This window comes from Paramisgurnus dabryanus, chromosome 21 (genome assembly GCF_030506205.2).
Source record: "Paramisgurnus dabryanus chromosome 21, PD_genome_1.1, whole genome shotgun sequence".
In the NCBI taxonomy this organism is placed as follows: Eukaryota; Metazoa; Chordata; class Actinopteri; order Cypriniformes; family Cobitidae; genus Paramisgurnus; species Paramisgurnus dabryanus.
In genome coordinates, this window is record NC_133357.1 from 10367054 (window position 1) to 10384770 (window position 17717).

Here is a 17717-nt window from a genome sequence, read left to right on the forward strand (position 1 = left end):
TTGTATATTCTGTGCATTTGATTCATATAGCTATAAAAATGATTCATTTATATAACATGTCATAGAAAATGAAACCATGTAAAACTCGTATTTTAGTCATCTCCACTGTTACTTTATAATCAAAACAGCTAACAAGAAACTAGAAATGTAACGTAAAATAACTAATGAACAAAAGAATCCACTTACTTTATCCAAGCGAGCGCAGCTGAGCTCATAGTCCGGTCCATCTCTCGTCGACGACGCGGTTTCGTTTATATCCAATCTTGTATCTTTGCTCCGCGATCATGCTCTTTATCAACTTCTCCAAAACACTCTCAACACAAACAAGTCCTCTGCAGTCGACAATCCACAATGGAGATGTTATATCTAACCTTTGAGAGGTTTCTCAGCGGCTCCGGAGAGCCTAGCCGGCTGCTATGCTACCCAAACAAACAAACGCGCAGGGAGGGGGCGTGGGCATTCCTATCCATGCGCTTCTGTAGATTTGCGCAGAAGTACACTTTACTGACGTAAGTTGAATCCTTGTAATCGTTTCATGATTGGTTACTACCCCTGCCCATCAAAACTTTGCTGGCTAAGCATTGGCTGGCTTTGTTTTGGCGTAATCCAGTCAAAAGCCTATGGTTAGCTGAAGGACATCTGTCTGGGCAAATCGGTGTTCCCGATTCATTTTGAGTTGTCAAACCTTATCTGATTGAACAAAACAGAAAAATAGGGCGGGATATTTATCGGAAGAGTCTAACGAAGCAGGAAGAGATGGATTTTCACTGATAAAACTCGATATTTGATAGAAAATAAACATGATCGATCATACTTAGCGGAAGCGCGGATGTAAATAAAGGAGGGTATTGCTGGATTTATCACTATTTTTCGTTGTTTTGGATTAAAACGTGGGATGCTTTTTGAAGAGTGGACCCTTACGTTGCAATGTACGTTGAAGTTTTTGGGAATTGTCAGAGATGATCAGAACCATATGGCAAGACATGTGAGTACCCACAAATTTTTTTATATGCATTCCGTCTGCATTTTATTTAATCTTATCCACACCAGTGTATTGATTGCAAAAATAAGCTCAGAACATGAATTTTGAGTGTTTAAACTTTCAAATAATGCAAAGTTTATGATTGTTGATTGAATATTTGATGTTAAACAAAGTACAAAAACACGTAAAAACGCCCCCTAGGGACCGCCGCCGGGCCGGTGCGTGTTAATTAATATATAATATAAATTATAAATAAATATACAAATGTATATACACATGTAAATATTTCTTAAATATATACATGCGTGTGTCTGCATTTATCTATACAATGTTATTATACACATTTCACACACATATGATGTAAACAAAAACTTTTATTCTGCTATAGATTAATCCTGATTAATCGTTATGCATCCCGAGGTATAGCAGTCTGTGACATAATTTTTAGAAGCACTGTTTATCAGATTCTCTTCTTTCGGCACGTGTGCATGTATGGGTGGGGGGTCATTATGGTGTAGTGTGTCCTCCTACTACACTAAGCTCACTGCATCAACCTGAGACCAGATACAGTTAATTATCCACCAACACACACACACACACACACACACACACACACACACGAACTAACCAGACTGACAGAGGAACCTTCCGTTGGCCAGAGAAGAGACAGCTTAGATGAAGCAGAGAGATAAAGAGAGGTAGATCTGAGGCTAGACACCAGTCAAAGACAGATAGTTGGTCCTACTAGATGAAAACACAACATGTGATTGTGGATGGCACCTGGATTACAAAAAGACGCATGAGGAAAAAGACAGAGGAACCAATGAGAACCTTATCCATCCTCGCATTCTTTCCGCTTGGTGTTGTGATCTACATGACCTGCTAGCACACAGGCATCATGCCTGCTGCGCTGAAGTCATCCCTGGATGGGAGCATGACTGACTCAGGGGAGTTGGAGCAGACGGCACCTACCTGCTTCGGAAAGGTCCCCCGTGACCTTCTCCGAAACTTTCCTCATACTAAACGTGTGGGTAGCTACCTTGTGGGCAAAATGATCAACAAGGGCTCATTCGCCAAGGTTATGATGGGCATGCACATCAGCACAGGGGAGAAGGTAAGAGACACACACAGTCTCCTATGCCTGTCAATCAAAGGAACAGCATCACACACTCTAAGGGTGTCAGTCATCGGCGTGCTGAAGGGTTGTCATTTATTTTTCATGCTGTCTCAGACTCTCAGTTTTCATAGCGACTTGCTTTTAGCTAATCTCTGATATTTACCACAGTAATAATACATTCACACAAATTCACACCAACAAACTAAACTATTCATACTAGAGATCCCTTTTAGTATTTATGTATACAATACACATAAACACTGACTACAACTTCTTGGTATTATTAAATAGAAATATGCATTCATACTGTAACAGTCAGGCTGTGTGATCTTTTGGCATTTAGTAGTTTTCCAGTCGTGGTGTTGCCAGTTTATTTATACACAATAAACTGTTTGTTAATTAGTTGCGGTCTTAACTACAAGCAATTGGTTTGTATCACAGACACAAGTTTACATTATTGTTGGTTATTACATGATGGTAATAATTGTTTCAGTGATTTGCTATTAAGGTCTCCAAAAATAGAGATAGAATAGTATTTGCTTGAAAACATTTGACATTCAGTCTACATAACATAAAATAACATGAAGTTCCACATGAGTGTGAAATCGACATTTTTTTTAATGGCTCTTTGTTTGATTATAATCACATTATGAAAATGTGTGACAGTGTACCTTTATATTTATACATATAGTCGTTAGACAAATGCACTGTCCATGCAAGTGTATATGTACTGTATGAATGTTTGATTATTTTGACTATATACTGTATCTACTATCAGTGTATAAACTATATGTTATAAACTATAGTGCCAGGCACATTATTAGTAAATATGACAAAATCATAAAATAAATAGTTGTAAAAATAAGGATTTATACTAGAGATGCACTGATATATCAGCCAATAATCGGAATCAGTCGCTAAAAGCAATTTTCACCTATCGGCCGACAGTTTAAAAATAACCTATAATCATGGCTGCTATATCCTGTCAATCAAAAGAACGTGAAAATGCAATAAATTTTAGCTCTGTGTATAGAAAATGTAAAGAAACATCACTAGTTTAATGTTCAATATTAATGGTCATTATATGAATGAATAACAATTAGAAAATGTAATCTGTGCAATGGAGAGAGAGAGCGAGAGAGAGCGAGAGAGAGCGAGAGAGAGAGAGAGAGAGAGAGAGAGAGTTTTTGCTCCACCTGTCCTCCTTTTCTTACTGTTGTAACTGAAGCTTTTATGGGTCAATAAGTGTGACATGTGTATGTGCGTATTTTAGCAGCTCTTGTACAGATCGCTGACTTGATCCTGACCGCTCTGTTAACCTGAACAGGTTGATATGGTGATCAGCACACATCACCACCTTAGTTCTACTATTTAAAAATCTCATACACTAATCACAGAGTTCCCGAAGTCAGGAACTTACTTTGTTATCCTTAAGCTCACAATTGGGTATAACTGTGTCAGCCTTTAACTTAAACTCAATTGTGGCCTGAAAACTAAACTGAAATGTCTAATCTTACAAAATTCTTTTTTTATTTTATAAAATGCCGAAAGTTTAGTTCTCCACAGAGTGAAACGGATTTACACTCACCTAAATGATTATTAGGAACACCTGTTCAACACCTGCACTAATTTTAATATACAGTACTGTGCAAAAGTTTTAGGCCACCATGCTACCATTAGATTTGTTGTTTTTTGCAATTGTATAGTGATCGTATACACTCACCTAAAAGGATTATTAGGAACACCTGTTCAATTTCTCATTAATACAATGTTGTGGAGAATGTTTTCTTGGCACACTTTAGGCCCCTTAGTGCCAATTGGGCATCATTTAAATGCCACGGTGTACCTGAGCATGGTTTCTGACCATGTCCATCCCTTTATGATCACCATGTACCCATCCTCTGATGGCTACTTGCAGCAGGATAATGCACAATGTCACAAAGCTCAAATCATTTCAAATTGGTTCCTTGAACATGAGTTCACTGTACTAAAATGGCCCCCACAGTGACCAGATCTCAACCCAATAGAGCATCTTTGGGATGTGCATCCCATAAATCTCCATCAACTGCAAGATGCGCTCCTATCAATATGGGTCAACATTTCTAAAGAATGCTTTCAGCACCTTGTTGAATCAATGCCACATAGAATTAAGGCAGTTCTGAAGGCTAATCCGTCTTTTTATTAGAATACAACCAGAAAATACCGGAAAGTGTGTTAAAAACAGTATAAAAGAAACTCTCCTTCCACTTAAGCAATAGCAGGCAGCTGCAGGATCTCTTAAACCTAAATGAAATTAAATCCTAATTTAATTCTAATCGAATGAATTTAGGACTTCAGTCTCCTAAAAAAAGCTGAAGATATGTTTCGTGCCAAGAGAGGTCACACTAAATACTTACTGATGCCTGAAGAAGACATTTAATTCTGAAAATTGTTTTGTTTTTAATTTTGTTTACATATTTCCTGTATTTTTCTGTTTGGATCTTAAAAAAGAGTGAAAAATAAATATGGATGGACATTAAAACAACAAAGCTGGTGATAGTGGCCTAAGAATTTTGCACAGTATACTGTATATCGGAGACATTGTTTTTCTCAATATGCACACCTGTAGTGTTTTTGTCCCATAGGGGCAGTTTTCTGGACAGGGTTTAGATTAATCCAGGACTAGGCCTCAATTAGATGTGGACATTTAAGTAGTTTTTACAAACATACCTTACAAAAACCAATACTGGCCTGCTTTTTGATACAAAAATGGCTCTGATAAATGTTAAGATACTGTATGTCAGTGCAAGATGTTTTTAAATTAAGGCCACTCAAACATTCATTTTAATCTTGGACTAGCATTAGCCCTGTCTGGGAAACCACCCCTTAATGCTTAAATGAAACATAACTGCTCTCTGTTTTGGTGACTATAGGTGGCTATCAAGGTGATAGATAAGAAGAAGGCTCGTCAGGATTCATACGTTTTAAAGAACATGAAGCGCGAACCGAGGATTCACCAGCTGATCCGGCACCCGAACATCGTCTTGCTCTTGGAGACGCTGGAGACTGAGAACTGCTACTACATGGCTATGGAGCTGTGCGGTGGAGGAGATCTGATGGACCGCATCTGTGACCGTAAGAGGCTGGAGGAGAGAGAGGTGCGCAGATACACCCGCCAGATACTGTCTGCAGTGGAACACCTGCACAAACACGGGATAGTTCATAGGTAATGAACAGACCTACTTACTTCCTTTCTTACTTCAAGGCCCCCCTATTGCCCACAACAATATTTGAAGGCTTCCTGAATAACAAATAAAATATACCAGAAATTTATAACATGATTTAAGTTTTAAAAATAAACTCGATTAAAAATGAAAGAGCAATAGTGTATATTTGTTTTCATGTGTAGTTCTTTGCTCTGGTTGTAAATCTTTATTAAGGCAGGAGTGGGAATGTCATTAGTTTTTCATGACATCATCAACTGGAGCCACTATGGTTAACACATCATTCACTGACTTCCTTACTAATGGAGTCCCAGGATAAAGTCTCATAATGCAGAAGTCTCTCTCTCACACACTCTCGTCTGAAAGAGCCTTTATTACACTGTGACACATAGATCAAAAAATGTACATTAACTCACTTATATACACACACTCTTGGCTACAGATTCACTGCAAGAGAGCAAAGGTCCCATCTGTGCCCTGCGGGGATAGTCAACATATGTAGGGTTCCCATGGTAACAAAGGGCGGGTGTGAGTCTGTGAAGTTCATTGATCAAATCAAATTAAACTATTTTATTGACTAACTTCAAAAACTCAACCTGGGTGATGCTCACGAAATCCAGATTCGGAATTTTTTTTAAATCCCTTGAAGCCAATTTTTTTGTTGCACATAAAAGATTAAGGTCTGAACTTACTTTAACCATTCTTTTTGGAGGATTTAAAAAATATTTCCTATAGAATTATTTACATTTTTTAGATTATCATTATCAAAAATTATCATTACCGCAACATGATATTACATTAAATATATGCATTTACAAACTCATGTTTCGGTAAGGGGAACTAAAAACTTGTCAACTTTTATCTGGATAGAAAAAATAAGAACTGCTTACTTGGTAGCCATCTTGAGTGTCACAGTCAATTGTGTCCCTTCCAACATTGTTTTTTTTTTTGAAAATGTTAGTTCATTGAGGGCTTAAACAATGATTGAAAATTGTTGCGGAGGATGAGAAAATTGGTCTTTGACACATTTATTTTCCTTATTATTGTCTCTACATTTACTAATGATCACAAAGCTTTTTTTTTTTTAGATTTTTTAATTATAAATATTTCCATGTCAAAGAACCCAAATCCAGTCATGGACACGTTGCGGTAATGAAAATTTTCTCCTTAAATGTGGAAAAAGCAACAAAATTGGTTTGTATGTCATTTGAAATCATGTGCAAAATAGTACATGAAGAGATGTTTGTAACTGTATGCTTCTTATTTTGATACTCTTACTTTGCATTTACTTTTTTATCAAAATGTTTCATTACACCTCATAAGTCTAATTTCGCGAGAATCACCCACCTACATCCTTGAATTTCGGCTGACCTGTCCGTGTAACATCCACCCATAGACAAATTGTAACCTAAACCAAAGCCAGGCTACTAAACAGTGCTCCAGTTTTCTTATACATGCTATGTCTGTTAAAAAACAAATAATGGCAGATTTAGGGTAGTTTTGGAGTAGTAAGCTTCTCTCAGACAGTTTATCTCAATTTAATGCCAAATGCATACATGTAAGTTTAAGGACAATGTGTGTGTGCTTACCAAGGCACACAATGCCGCAAGCTTTGAGCTTTGAGATATAGGCCATGTCTGTAAAAATGAAAAGAAATGAAAATAACTGTGATATTTTTATACGCTTCTCATACAATTTCATATTAAATGTGACAAGTCGTCGAAGACAGCGTGTTTATTAGAAAGATGAAATGAGTGTGTATAAAAAAGAGAGAGAAAGTAAAAGTAAAATTTGGCAGTATAACTGGAATCTTTAGGACCACCAAGCTGTGATATCAATGGCAATAACAGTTATAGGTCTGCTTTTTAATACAAATCCTTTTTTTAAACATTCATTCATTAAATTTTGTGTGCCGCTAGAGGTTTTTGGCTGGTCACATATTCACATTATGTGTGTGGTTTGTGTAACTTTTTAACAACTTTCATCTTTGGTATTTGGTTTAGGGATCTTAAGATTGAGAACTTCCTACTAGACGAGCACAACAACATTAAGATCGTTGGTGAGTGTGTTTTCCCATTTGTCCCTTTTAACAGTGCGTAAATGTGCATTGGTCAATCTCAGATCTTTTTTTTTTTACTGTAACACAATAATAGCCAGAGCTCTTAGGATGACCCATAGAGCCACACTCTTACAATAAAGATGCTTGATGATGCCATTGAAGAACCTTTTCCTTCTAAATGGTTCTTTAAAGCACCTTTAACATCTGTTTCACAAAAGGTTCTTCAAAAAATGTCTAAAAAAATTATATGTTTAAAGAAACTTAATTAGTTAATGGTTGTTTGTGGAACCAAATAAGGTTGTGAAGAACCTTTTAAGCACCTTTATTTTTAAGAGTGCGATGCAAAATATGAACATCCCCATAAGAAAGGGCTACAATAACTGATGACACGGGGTTCAAACCCAGGGAACACACAACAGACCTTCTTATGCTGTAAATAACTTTGCATAAAAGAGCGTCTGCTAAATGCATAAATGTGTAAAGAGATGTTGTTAAAAGACATTATGATGGAGTGCTAATTTGTAGTGTCAGGTTTAAAAATGTGGATGTATCAATTGTGTGTAACTAACTTATCTGTTTTTGTGTGTAGATTTTGGTTTGAGTAACACCTATAAGTCAGATTCCCTCTCTTTGGATCTGCTAAACACTCAGTGTGGAAGTCCGGCTTATGCTGCACCTGAATTATTGGCCCATAGGAAATACGGCCCTAAAGTGGATGTGTGGTCTGTGTGAGTCATATATGTACATTGTTATTTTTTATTCATGAAGTAAATGTTTTGAGGAGGTAACCTCATATTAATGCAGACCTTTGATTAACATTATGTGTGTGTTTGTTTGTGTGAATATGTTTAGGGGTGTCAGTATGTTTGCCATGTTGACGGGCACATTGCCATTTACTGTAGAGCCCTTCAACATCAAGCAACTTCATCAGAGAATGGTGAATGGAGAAATCAGTGCTATACCATCAGACATCAGCAAAGGTAAAATGTACACACACACACACACACACACATTCTGGTTTCCATGTTTTGTGGGGACATTCCATAGACGTAATGCATTTTATACTGTAGAAACTGTATATTCTATTCCCCTAACCTGCCCCATTCCCTAACCCCAACCATCACATAAACCATTCAGCTACTTCACATTTTCAAGAAACATCATTCTGTTTGATTTATAAGCTTGTTTCCTCATGGGGACATCAAAATGTCCCCACAAGGTCACAAAAACACTGGTATTCCTATCTTTGTGGGGACAATTGGTCCCCACAACGTGATAATTACCAGGGACACACACACACACGCACACACACGTACACTAAAGAATCTAGGGATTCGCCATCAAAACAAGATAAGAAAGAAAAGGACAAGAAGAAACTAGAACGGAAAGGTGTTGAGTGTTTTGACGCATCAGATTGTGAGATCATCTGATCCAGATCATTAATATTTGATCATCATGAATATTAAAAACAGAGGATATTTACCAATCACAAAAACAGCTTCTTCATCGACGTGTACAAACACGATCAGCCCATCCTCACCCCATGGCGTCAATATTTGACGCCACTTGACCATGCGTCAATATGTTACGCGGAGGGTATACCCTTCGCGTCATTTTTTGACGAACTGGGGACTTCAATACTATTGAGTCCGTTGCATTCTCTTTCCTATTTTCGTACCATTTTCTTACCATTTTCGCGTCGGTTTAGGGTTAGATTTACATAATGACATCCCTACCCAAACCTATCCCTAACCCCAATGTCAGGCGACAACTGTTTAATTTCGCGTACCTAATAGACCCTTTTACAGTTGGTAAACATTGTGACGTATTTGTGTGGGCGGGGCTTAGCTGGAGGCAGAAAGAGCCGCAGAGGCTATGTTGACAAGCTTAAACGAGCATGTTTTAGGAGGGATTTATTAAACATGGATGCAGAAGAAGTTTCGGATCTGTCCGAATATGTACAGTCACTGATTCTGCGGGACCGTGACAGGTATTTTTGTAAATTAACTCTTGCGATTTTAACCAGGTTTTACATATTTCATAGACAACATATGAATTACTTTCAGGTGGATTTGGGTAATTTTGTCTAGGCTTACTGTCTTATGTAACTTATCACTGGGCTAACTATGATTAGCAATATGGATTATTTTAAGAGACTATTCAAACGATGGCATACACATCTATCGCTGTATGTTTTTTTAACATTTAAGCTAAACAATAGCGCGGTTGGCGACTTTTCACCAATAAAACAGAAACTTGCTGATTTGTACTAGATAAAACCAACACAACAGTACATATGCATAAATTATTTTACCTGATATGAAGTGTGCACTGCAAACACGAGTATTATTTATGATCGTCTCCGTCTAGTCTGTGCGCCGTATTGCATCCAACCACAATTGTCTTCTTGATTTCTGTGAAGAAATGTCTGCCGGGATCCGGTAAAACATTATTTTTGAACCAAAAGTGCTGTTCCTTCTAATCTGGCAGCCAAAAACACAACGAGATGACATTTTAAAGTCAAAAACTCAAACTTTTAGCGCGCCGGCTATGAGTTCCTACTTATTTTTTGCCTCCAGCTAGAGCGGTGGCGTCAGGGTATACCCTCCGCGTAACATATTGACGCATGGTCAAGTGGCGTCAAATATTGACGCAATGGGATGAGGATGTGTTGACACGATGTGACGTCAAATATCTGCTAGTGGAACCAAACCCGACTGGGTTTCCCTATTTTGTTACATTAGATCATTGTAAACTACACTTTACATCACATATTAATTCATTATGATTTGTTTTTTCCACCAGCATGTTTTTAAAAGTACAACAAAAAAAAAACAAGATGAAAGTAGGGGTAAATTTTAACATTTGTGACCATGCCTGTAGCTAAAGAAATGTTTTTGTGAAAATATTACTTTTATATCTTTATTATTGACTGAGTAGGTCATGTCAATGATTGAAATTAAACTTTGATGCTCCTAATCTGATTATTAGATTAAGACCTAGCTAGATTTCACATTCAAGGTCACATTTTTACATTTACGACTTTTATCGTTTGTACATTTTACAGTTTTAAGTAGATTAAATCAGTTACATAACTTTATTATGTGTGACTTTGTGAGAAAGTTTTTATCACCCCTGACTGTGTTTGCATCTTAAATGCATAAGGCTATGCAGTCTAAGCGAATGAGTAAATGTGATCGTCACTGTCTACTGACACAAACACTACCTTCACCTCGATACACACATGCACACAGGCTAGCACACCGCAAGCTGAAACGCTGATCTGAGGAGTCCCCGAATCGAGAAGACAGTGCTGGGGAGCAAAGTGCTTTAATCTGATCTGGCTGTTTGTAAAAGAAACCCAGTCTGGGTCTGACACACAAACACTCACACGCACTCTTCTGACACATCAACGTTGAGATCTTCAGTGTAAGGTTAAGCCAGGGATTTAAAGATCACTTAAGTAGTGTCAAGATGTCAAATTTTAGAGTCATTCTGCCCTTTTCTCCCCCTTCAGCGGCTGTACAGTTTGTCTTGTCTCTGTTGGAGCCAGAACCGGAAAAAAGACCAACGGTTAAAGCAGCAATGCAGGATAAATGGCTGAACGAGGGTTATTCTAAGAGATTACTACAAACTGTCATTTACAGAAACAGGTAACAGTGATCAGATGATAATACATGGAACATTATAGTCCTAAAATTCATAATGTTTTATAGGTACACGAAACATGGTAGTACCATGGTAACAGATCCATAAAATTATGGTATGTGGTACACATGGTACTTTTTCGATACCTCGTTAAAAATGCCAGCACATGTTCTTATTTGCTTGTTGGCCCAGCCTATTATTATCATTTTAAAAATCAACCTGTGTTCAGTATTTAACAGATGCGTGTATGTGTGGGCATTTGTTGCATCTTTAGACTGAGACAGGAAGATCTAAATTCAGCTGTGGTAAATTACATGACAGAATCACTTGGTTATGGTCTTTCTGAGATCATCCATGCTGTCATCAACAACAAGCCATCTGCCATCTTAGCCTCTTATCATCTACTGCTGAAGAAACTCACCAGGTATCAGAAAGGAGTCAAGGCTATGAAGGTAAAATAAAATATATACAAATTTGACATTTTTAAACCACATATACTATATAGAGAGTTTTGTAATAAGCACAAAATATTTAAAAATATTGGGGGTATCAACAATTTTTTATTTATATGGAACTATTTTATCTATTCCTTTTAGTTCATGTATTTTCTGGGATTGCTTCATTCTTAACTTCTTGCCCTCAGAGAGAAGAAAACAATGAATGGAATCTTGTCAATAAAGGATTTTCTAAAGAAAAATGCTTTTCAGATGCAAAGAGTCAGCAGCAGGTGATTTTTCTGACCTTGTGTTTTAATGTCGGGTTGTGGCAGGGTTCTGACGTCAGCCCAACGTCGGGTTCTAACATTAACATGTTTCATTTCAAGCCGATTTCTATTTAAATCTTGACGTCAGGCCATTTCGTCCTTTTCCACCTCATCCCTTGAAATACAGACAGAATTTCTGGTGGTCCACATTTCTTACACACTAAAACACAAAGATTTAATATTAGAATAATCTCAAAAATCCAACATACAACAATTCACTGAAAATAATAAATACAGATTTACAGTGCTGCCTTGGGGCCCATTTTCATGATCTTTCCTAGGGCCCCACAACCCCCACGAGCTAGCACTGACCTTATGTCTCACACGCTCATAGACAAAAAAAATGAAATGCTATTTCTTCTTTAGTCTCCTCAGCATGACACATCCAATGAGAAGAGTTCAAGGCAGGCCAGTAGGACCCAGAGGAGCCAATCACCTGACAGAGATGCCCGGAGTGGCAAGAAAAGGCCAGTGGAGACAAATGGACCAAGGCAGCAAAGCCCAATGGATAGAGCAGATTCCCCAAGCTCACCACCTGTGGATACAGCTAATGAGATTGCGATACTTGTAGAGACACATGATAGACTGATTCCAAAGGGTAATAGTGGTTATTTGGCCAATAGTGTTCACAGCCTATTCTTTTTGATCAGTGATGACTGGCAATTGTCACGTAACAAAATCTAAATAAGTTTTGGAGATTTGAGAAACTCTAACTATGCTAAAATTGTTATCTTTAGCAAATGGTTTTGTTTTTGTGCACAAAAACACAATCTCATGCCAATACGTGCCTATTTTACAATCTGGCTCATAAATTCGTACAATTATATTCTTACGTAGGAGACGACTCCGGGTAAGATCCGCACCAAAGTCAGTAGTTTTGGTGCTGATCCGGCCCGGGGTCATCTGCTGTCTGGTTCATTCATGCTGTTTTTGGATAGTCATACATTTTTGTATGAAATTCTTCCAAAGTCACTATCAAGTAAAACAGGTACGTTTTCACATGAGATCAGGATGGTTTGTGTATGCTTTCCCTTCCGCCGTTGACAGTGTTTGTATGCATATGTTTCAGTCTCAACTTTTGCCGAAAAGGAAGCGCTTCACGTCTCACCCCCCCAGTGTGCCTGCCGAGAGGGGAGTGATACAAATCTCTGTGACTCAGCTCCCTGTGATGCCACTGTAACCACAGACACCTCCAGAGACTCCCAGACAATAAAAACATTGAACAAACCGCGTGACCTGAGAACGGCTTACTCTGACAGATATCAAAGCTTGGAATCCGAACATCACCAAGATGATCACAAGTTGGAGAAGTTGCAGACATTTTACTCCGAGAAAGGCACATCTCCAAAAACGCACCTAGAGAGCAGAGCGGGACAGCGCTTTAAAGATCTTTTACTGGCCATTGAAGAGAAAACGTACAATGCTCGCCACATCAGCCCAATGGAAACCACAGCACAAACCTCACCTTTACCACGACTACGCCACACTGGAACACTAAAAGAAGCTACGCCTAGAAAAGTCAACTGGGTTGGCTTTACACGCCATGCAACTGCTGGCAGAGGTTCCTCACCTTTCTTAGTAAATGGGACCAAACCACCTTTGTTTCCATCACAGAGACAACAAGCTCTCGTCATTAAAAACCTGAGACATGCAAAGGAGAAGAGAAACACAGGGGGAGGAGGAATAGGTATCCCCAGTAGTACCACAAAAAGAAACTCTGTTCAGTTAAGAACGGCTATACAGCGCAGAGGCGCAGACCTTAACCTACCAATGCTCCCATCAGCTTTACAAAACAAATCTGACAAAAAGACAGAAATACTCAGAATGGACTTTGGGTGACAGAGGTTCGGAGAGGAAGAGGGAAGGAAATGGGTTAGGAAAATTTAATGGCTGAACCGAATTGATTTCTAGCCTTGCGTATCTGCTTCCTCTCTGATATAAGAATAAGACTGATATATGACACTCCTTCTCTCCATGCTCCCTTGCACCTTTTCCGATCCCTTATTCCCAGGACAATTTGACTACTCTTGAGTTTCCCAATTGTCAAGTTGGGATTTGACTGATGCCCTTTGTAGATTTAAAGCCCCTATCAAGTTTCTCGCTTTATGAATGAATGCATCTCAATGAGATCAGTCAGCTCTGCCAGCTCGTGCCAAAAATGAGGATCCATACTTCAGTTTATGGGAAAAATGGCTAATAAAGTATATTTATTACATAAGTCTGTGAAATGTTTTGATTCAGCCAAGTTCAAAGGTGATTTTCAGAAATATGTAGATGCAATTTTGGTACAATTTCAGCAATGTCTTTTTTTACAACTTATGTTGCAATTAAAATAACTTCAAATATAAATTCAAATTTATGTGGATTACTTAACCATGGATAGCTTTCATAATTATGATCAGATTAGGCCAATGTTTGGGAGTTTGAGGTGTGTATGCTTTTCTAAAGTGTATTTTAAATGAAGAACTGTGTTGTGGCTGCTCCCCAATGGCCAGCGAGGTTTTGAATAATGGACAAGTAAAGGAATCTTTCTTTCTTTACAACTAGTGAGCAGCTCATAAATTATAAAGGCTTTGTTTTGGAACATGATATGATGCTGAGGGGGCCGGGCCTTTGTGTGTCATCTATCATATGCATACTGATGGAGAAAGATTGAACCTAAGTAAGTGTGGCATGTCTACATCTCTCTCCCACTTGTAACTACAGGAACATAGAGGTGTTTTACAGACAAAAATAGGCAAAGTTTCATAGCAAACAGGTTAGACATTTTAACATCTTGCAGTTAAGCATCCTTTTATCAAGAAACATGTAAATGTAGGCCACAGCTTGTTGCTGTGGGTACAACGTTGTAGGATTGTGAAAAGTTCAAATCAACTACAGTATTAACCACAGTAGTTTGCTGAGAAAGTAAATATCTTTAACACACTTGGATGTGTATTTGTGTGTAATGTCTGGATATTACCAGGGTGATTTTCTCCATGGCAATCCCATTAGTCTCTGCTTTAAACATACCAAAAAATGACAAATATGTCTGAACTCTGTGACTTCAATAGAAAACAACAGTGATATTTTACTCTCCATGTCAACCCGAAGTTGCATATGTAATGCATTTAGACTTATTAGACTTAAAATATGATTCCCTCTATACGCTACATCTCATTATATTTTCTTTTAAGCTTAGCAAGTTGTTTATATATCTCCTCAAATCAATAAGACTCTAAAGCATTTTAATAAGAATTTAACAGTGGAAGCCTGCTTTCAGTTTAATGGTTACTGTTTAACAATCTGTCATTCTTGCATAGCCTACATATTTGAGCTACAGAGATACTCTCAGATGTGTTACCAAATAACAATTTATCCATTGACCTGTGTCAGGTCACCAGTTTTCTTTTATGCCGTGTCTTGTGTTAGACAAGTAGAAACTTGCCAACATTACCTCATACCAAAGATAATACATTAATCATTGGTTTAATACAAAATAATGGACAAAACAGTAACTTAGTAAATCTTTAAACAATATTAAACTGACCGCACAATTCTCCACCTGAACTAATCCTGACTTGCTGAAATACATTGAATCGATTGTGTAGTCTAACTGACCCATCCCAATACTTGATTTCTTGCATAACACTGTACAATAAAACTACATTGTTTAACATTAGGTAAGGTATTGGCAAACATTAACTAACAACTGAATAATACTTCTGCAGCATTTATAAATCTTAGTTTAATAAATAAGATTAAGAAATAATTTTTAACACACCATACATTGCCATGACATAACATTCCATACATTGCCACAACGTAACATACCATAGGTTGCCCTAATGTAACACACCATATGTTGCCATAATGTAACATACTATATGTTGCCCTAATGTAACACACCATACGCTGCCATAACATAACATACCATACTTTGCCATAACATAACATACCATAGGGGGCCCTAATGTAACACACCATACATTGCCATAACGTAGCATACCATACACTGGCATGACATACTGTAACATACCATACATTGCCATAATGTAACATACCATACATTGCCATAACGTAACATACCATACGTTGCCACAACGTAACTTACCATTCGCTGCCATAACGTAACATACCAAACATTGCCTTAATGTAACATACTACAACTTTGCCATAACGTAACATACCATATATTGCCATAACCTAGCTTACCATATGTTGGCATGACATAAGATACCATACATTGCCCTTACATAACATATCATATGTTGCCACAGTGTAACATACCATACGTTGCCATTATGTAACATACCATATGTTGCCATAATGTAACATACCATATGTTGCCATAATGTAACATACCATACATTGCCATAACGTAGCTTACCATATGTTGGCATGACATAAGATACCCTAGATTGCCCTCACATAACATATCATATGTTGCCACAGCGTAACATACCATACGTTGCCACAATGTAACATACCATATGTTGCCATAATGTAACATACCATATGTTGCCATAATGTAACATACCATACATTGCCACAACGTGACATACCATAGGTTGCCATAACGTAACATACCATATATTGCTATAACGTAACATGCCATAGGTTGCCATAACGTAACATACCATACGTTTCCATAACATTACATGCCATACATTGTCATAACGTAACATACCATATATTGGTATAATGTAACATAACATAGGTTGCCCTAATGTTACAAACCATAAGTTGCCATAACGTAACATTCTATATGTTGCCCTAAAGTAACATACCATACGTTGCCATAACGTAGTATACCATATGTTGGCATGACATAAGATACCATAAATTGCCCTTACATAACATACCATACTTTAACACAGCGTAACATACCATACATTGCCCTCACATTACATACCATACGTTGCCATAATGTAACATACCAAACATTGTCTTAATGTAACATACTACAACTTTGCCATAAAGTAACATACCATATATTGCCATAACGTAGCATACCATATGTTGGCATGACATAAGATTCCATACATTGACCTTACATAACATATCATACGTTGCCACAGCGTAACATACCATACTTTGTTATTATGTAACACACCATACATTGCCATAAAGTAACATACCATACGTTGCCATAACGTAACGTACCATACGTTTCCGTAACATAACATACCATACTTTGCCATAACGTAACATACCATATATTGCTATAACGTAACATACCATACCATAGGTTGCCATAACATTACATACCATACGTTTCCATAACATAACATACCGTACATTGCCATAACATAACATACATAGGTTGCCCTAATGTTACACAACACACTGTACATTGCCATAACGTAACATACTATATGTTGCCCTAAAGTAACATACCCTTAGGTTGCCATAACATACCATACATTGCCATAACGTAACATACATAGGTTGCCCTCATGTTACACACCATACTGTACATTGCGATAACGTAACATACTATATGTTGCCCTAAAGTAACATACCATACGTTGCCATAACGTAGCATACAATATGTTGGCATGACATAAGATACCATACATTGCCCTTACATAACATACCATACGTTGCCATAATGTAACATATAATACGTTGCCATAACATAACATACCATACATTGCCATAACGTAACATACCATATATTGCTGTAACCTAACATACCATAGGTTGCCCTAATGTTACAGACCATACATTGCCATAATGTAACATACTATATGTTGCCCTAAGTAACATACCATACGTTGCCTTAACGTAACATACTGCACGTTGCCATGACATAACATACACGTTGCTCTATAACGTAGCATACCATACTTTGCCCTAACGCAACATACCATAACGTAACATATATAGCCTACAGTTGACATTGAGGTCACGTTGGTGTTTTAGCGGTTAACCTCGTGTTTGTGGCCATTGATGCATGGCAG

The 17717-nt window shown here is 37.6% G+C and overlaps 1 protein-coding gene across 1 annotated transcript; it reads left to right on the forward strand.

Annotated features, from left to right (window-relative positions):
* The first annotated feature begins 1880 nt into the window (after positions 1–1880).
* On the forward strand, positions 1881–13951 carry LOC135776043 (hormonally up-regulated neu tumor-associated kinase). The gene is made up of 10 exons (XM_065286663.2): positions 1881–2096; positions 5012–5304; positions 7306–7361; positions 7951–8089; positions 8214–8341; positions 10879–11014; positions 11284–11461; positions 11653–11736; positions 12139–12370; positions 12842–13951. Exons 1-10 carry the CDS (start codon positions 1881–1883, stop codon positions 13609–13611), a joined length of 2232 nt encoding a protein of 743 aa, XP_065142735.2. The 3' UTR covers positions 13612–13951.
* Positions 13952–17717: the final 3766 nt, after the last annotated feature.

Coding starts and splice junctions, on each gene's coding strand:
- LOC135776043 (XM_065286663.2), top strand. CDS start 1,881: ATGCCTGCTGCGCTGAAGTCATCCCTGGATGGGAGCATGACTGACTCA. Junction 8,090..8,213: donor AAAGTGGATGTGTGGTCTGT/GTGAGTCATATA, acceptor GAATATGTTTAG/GGGTGTCAGTATGTTTGCCA. Junction 11,015..11,283: donor ACTGTCATTTACAGAAACAG/GTAACAGTGATC, acceptor TTGCATCTTTAG/ACTGAGACAGGAAGATCTAA.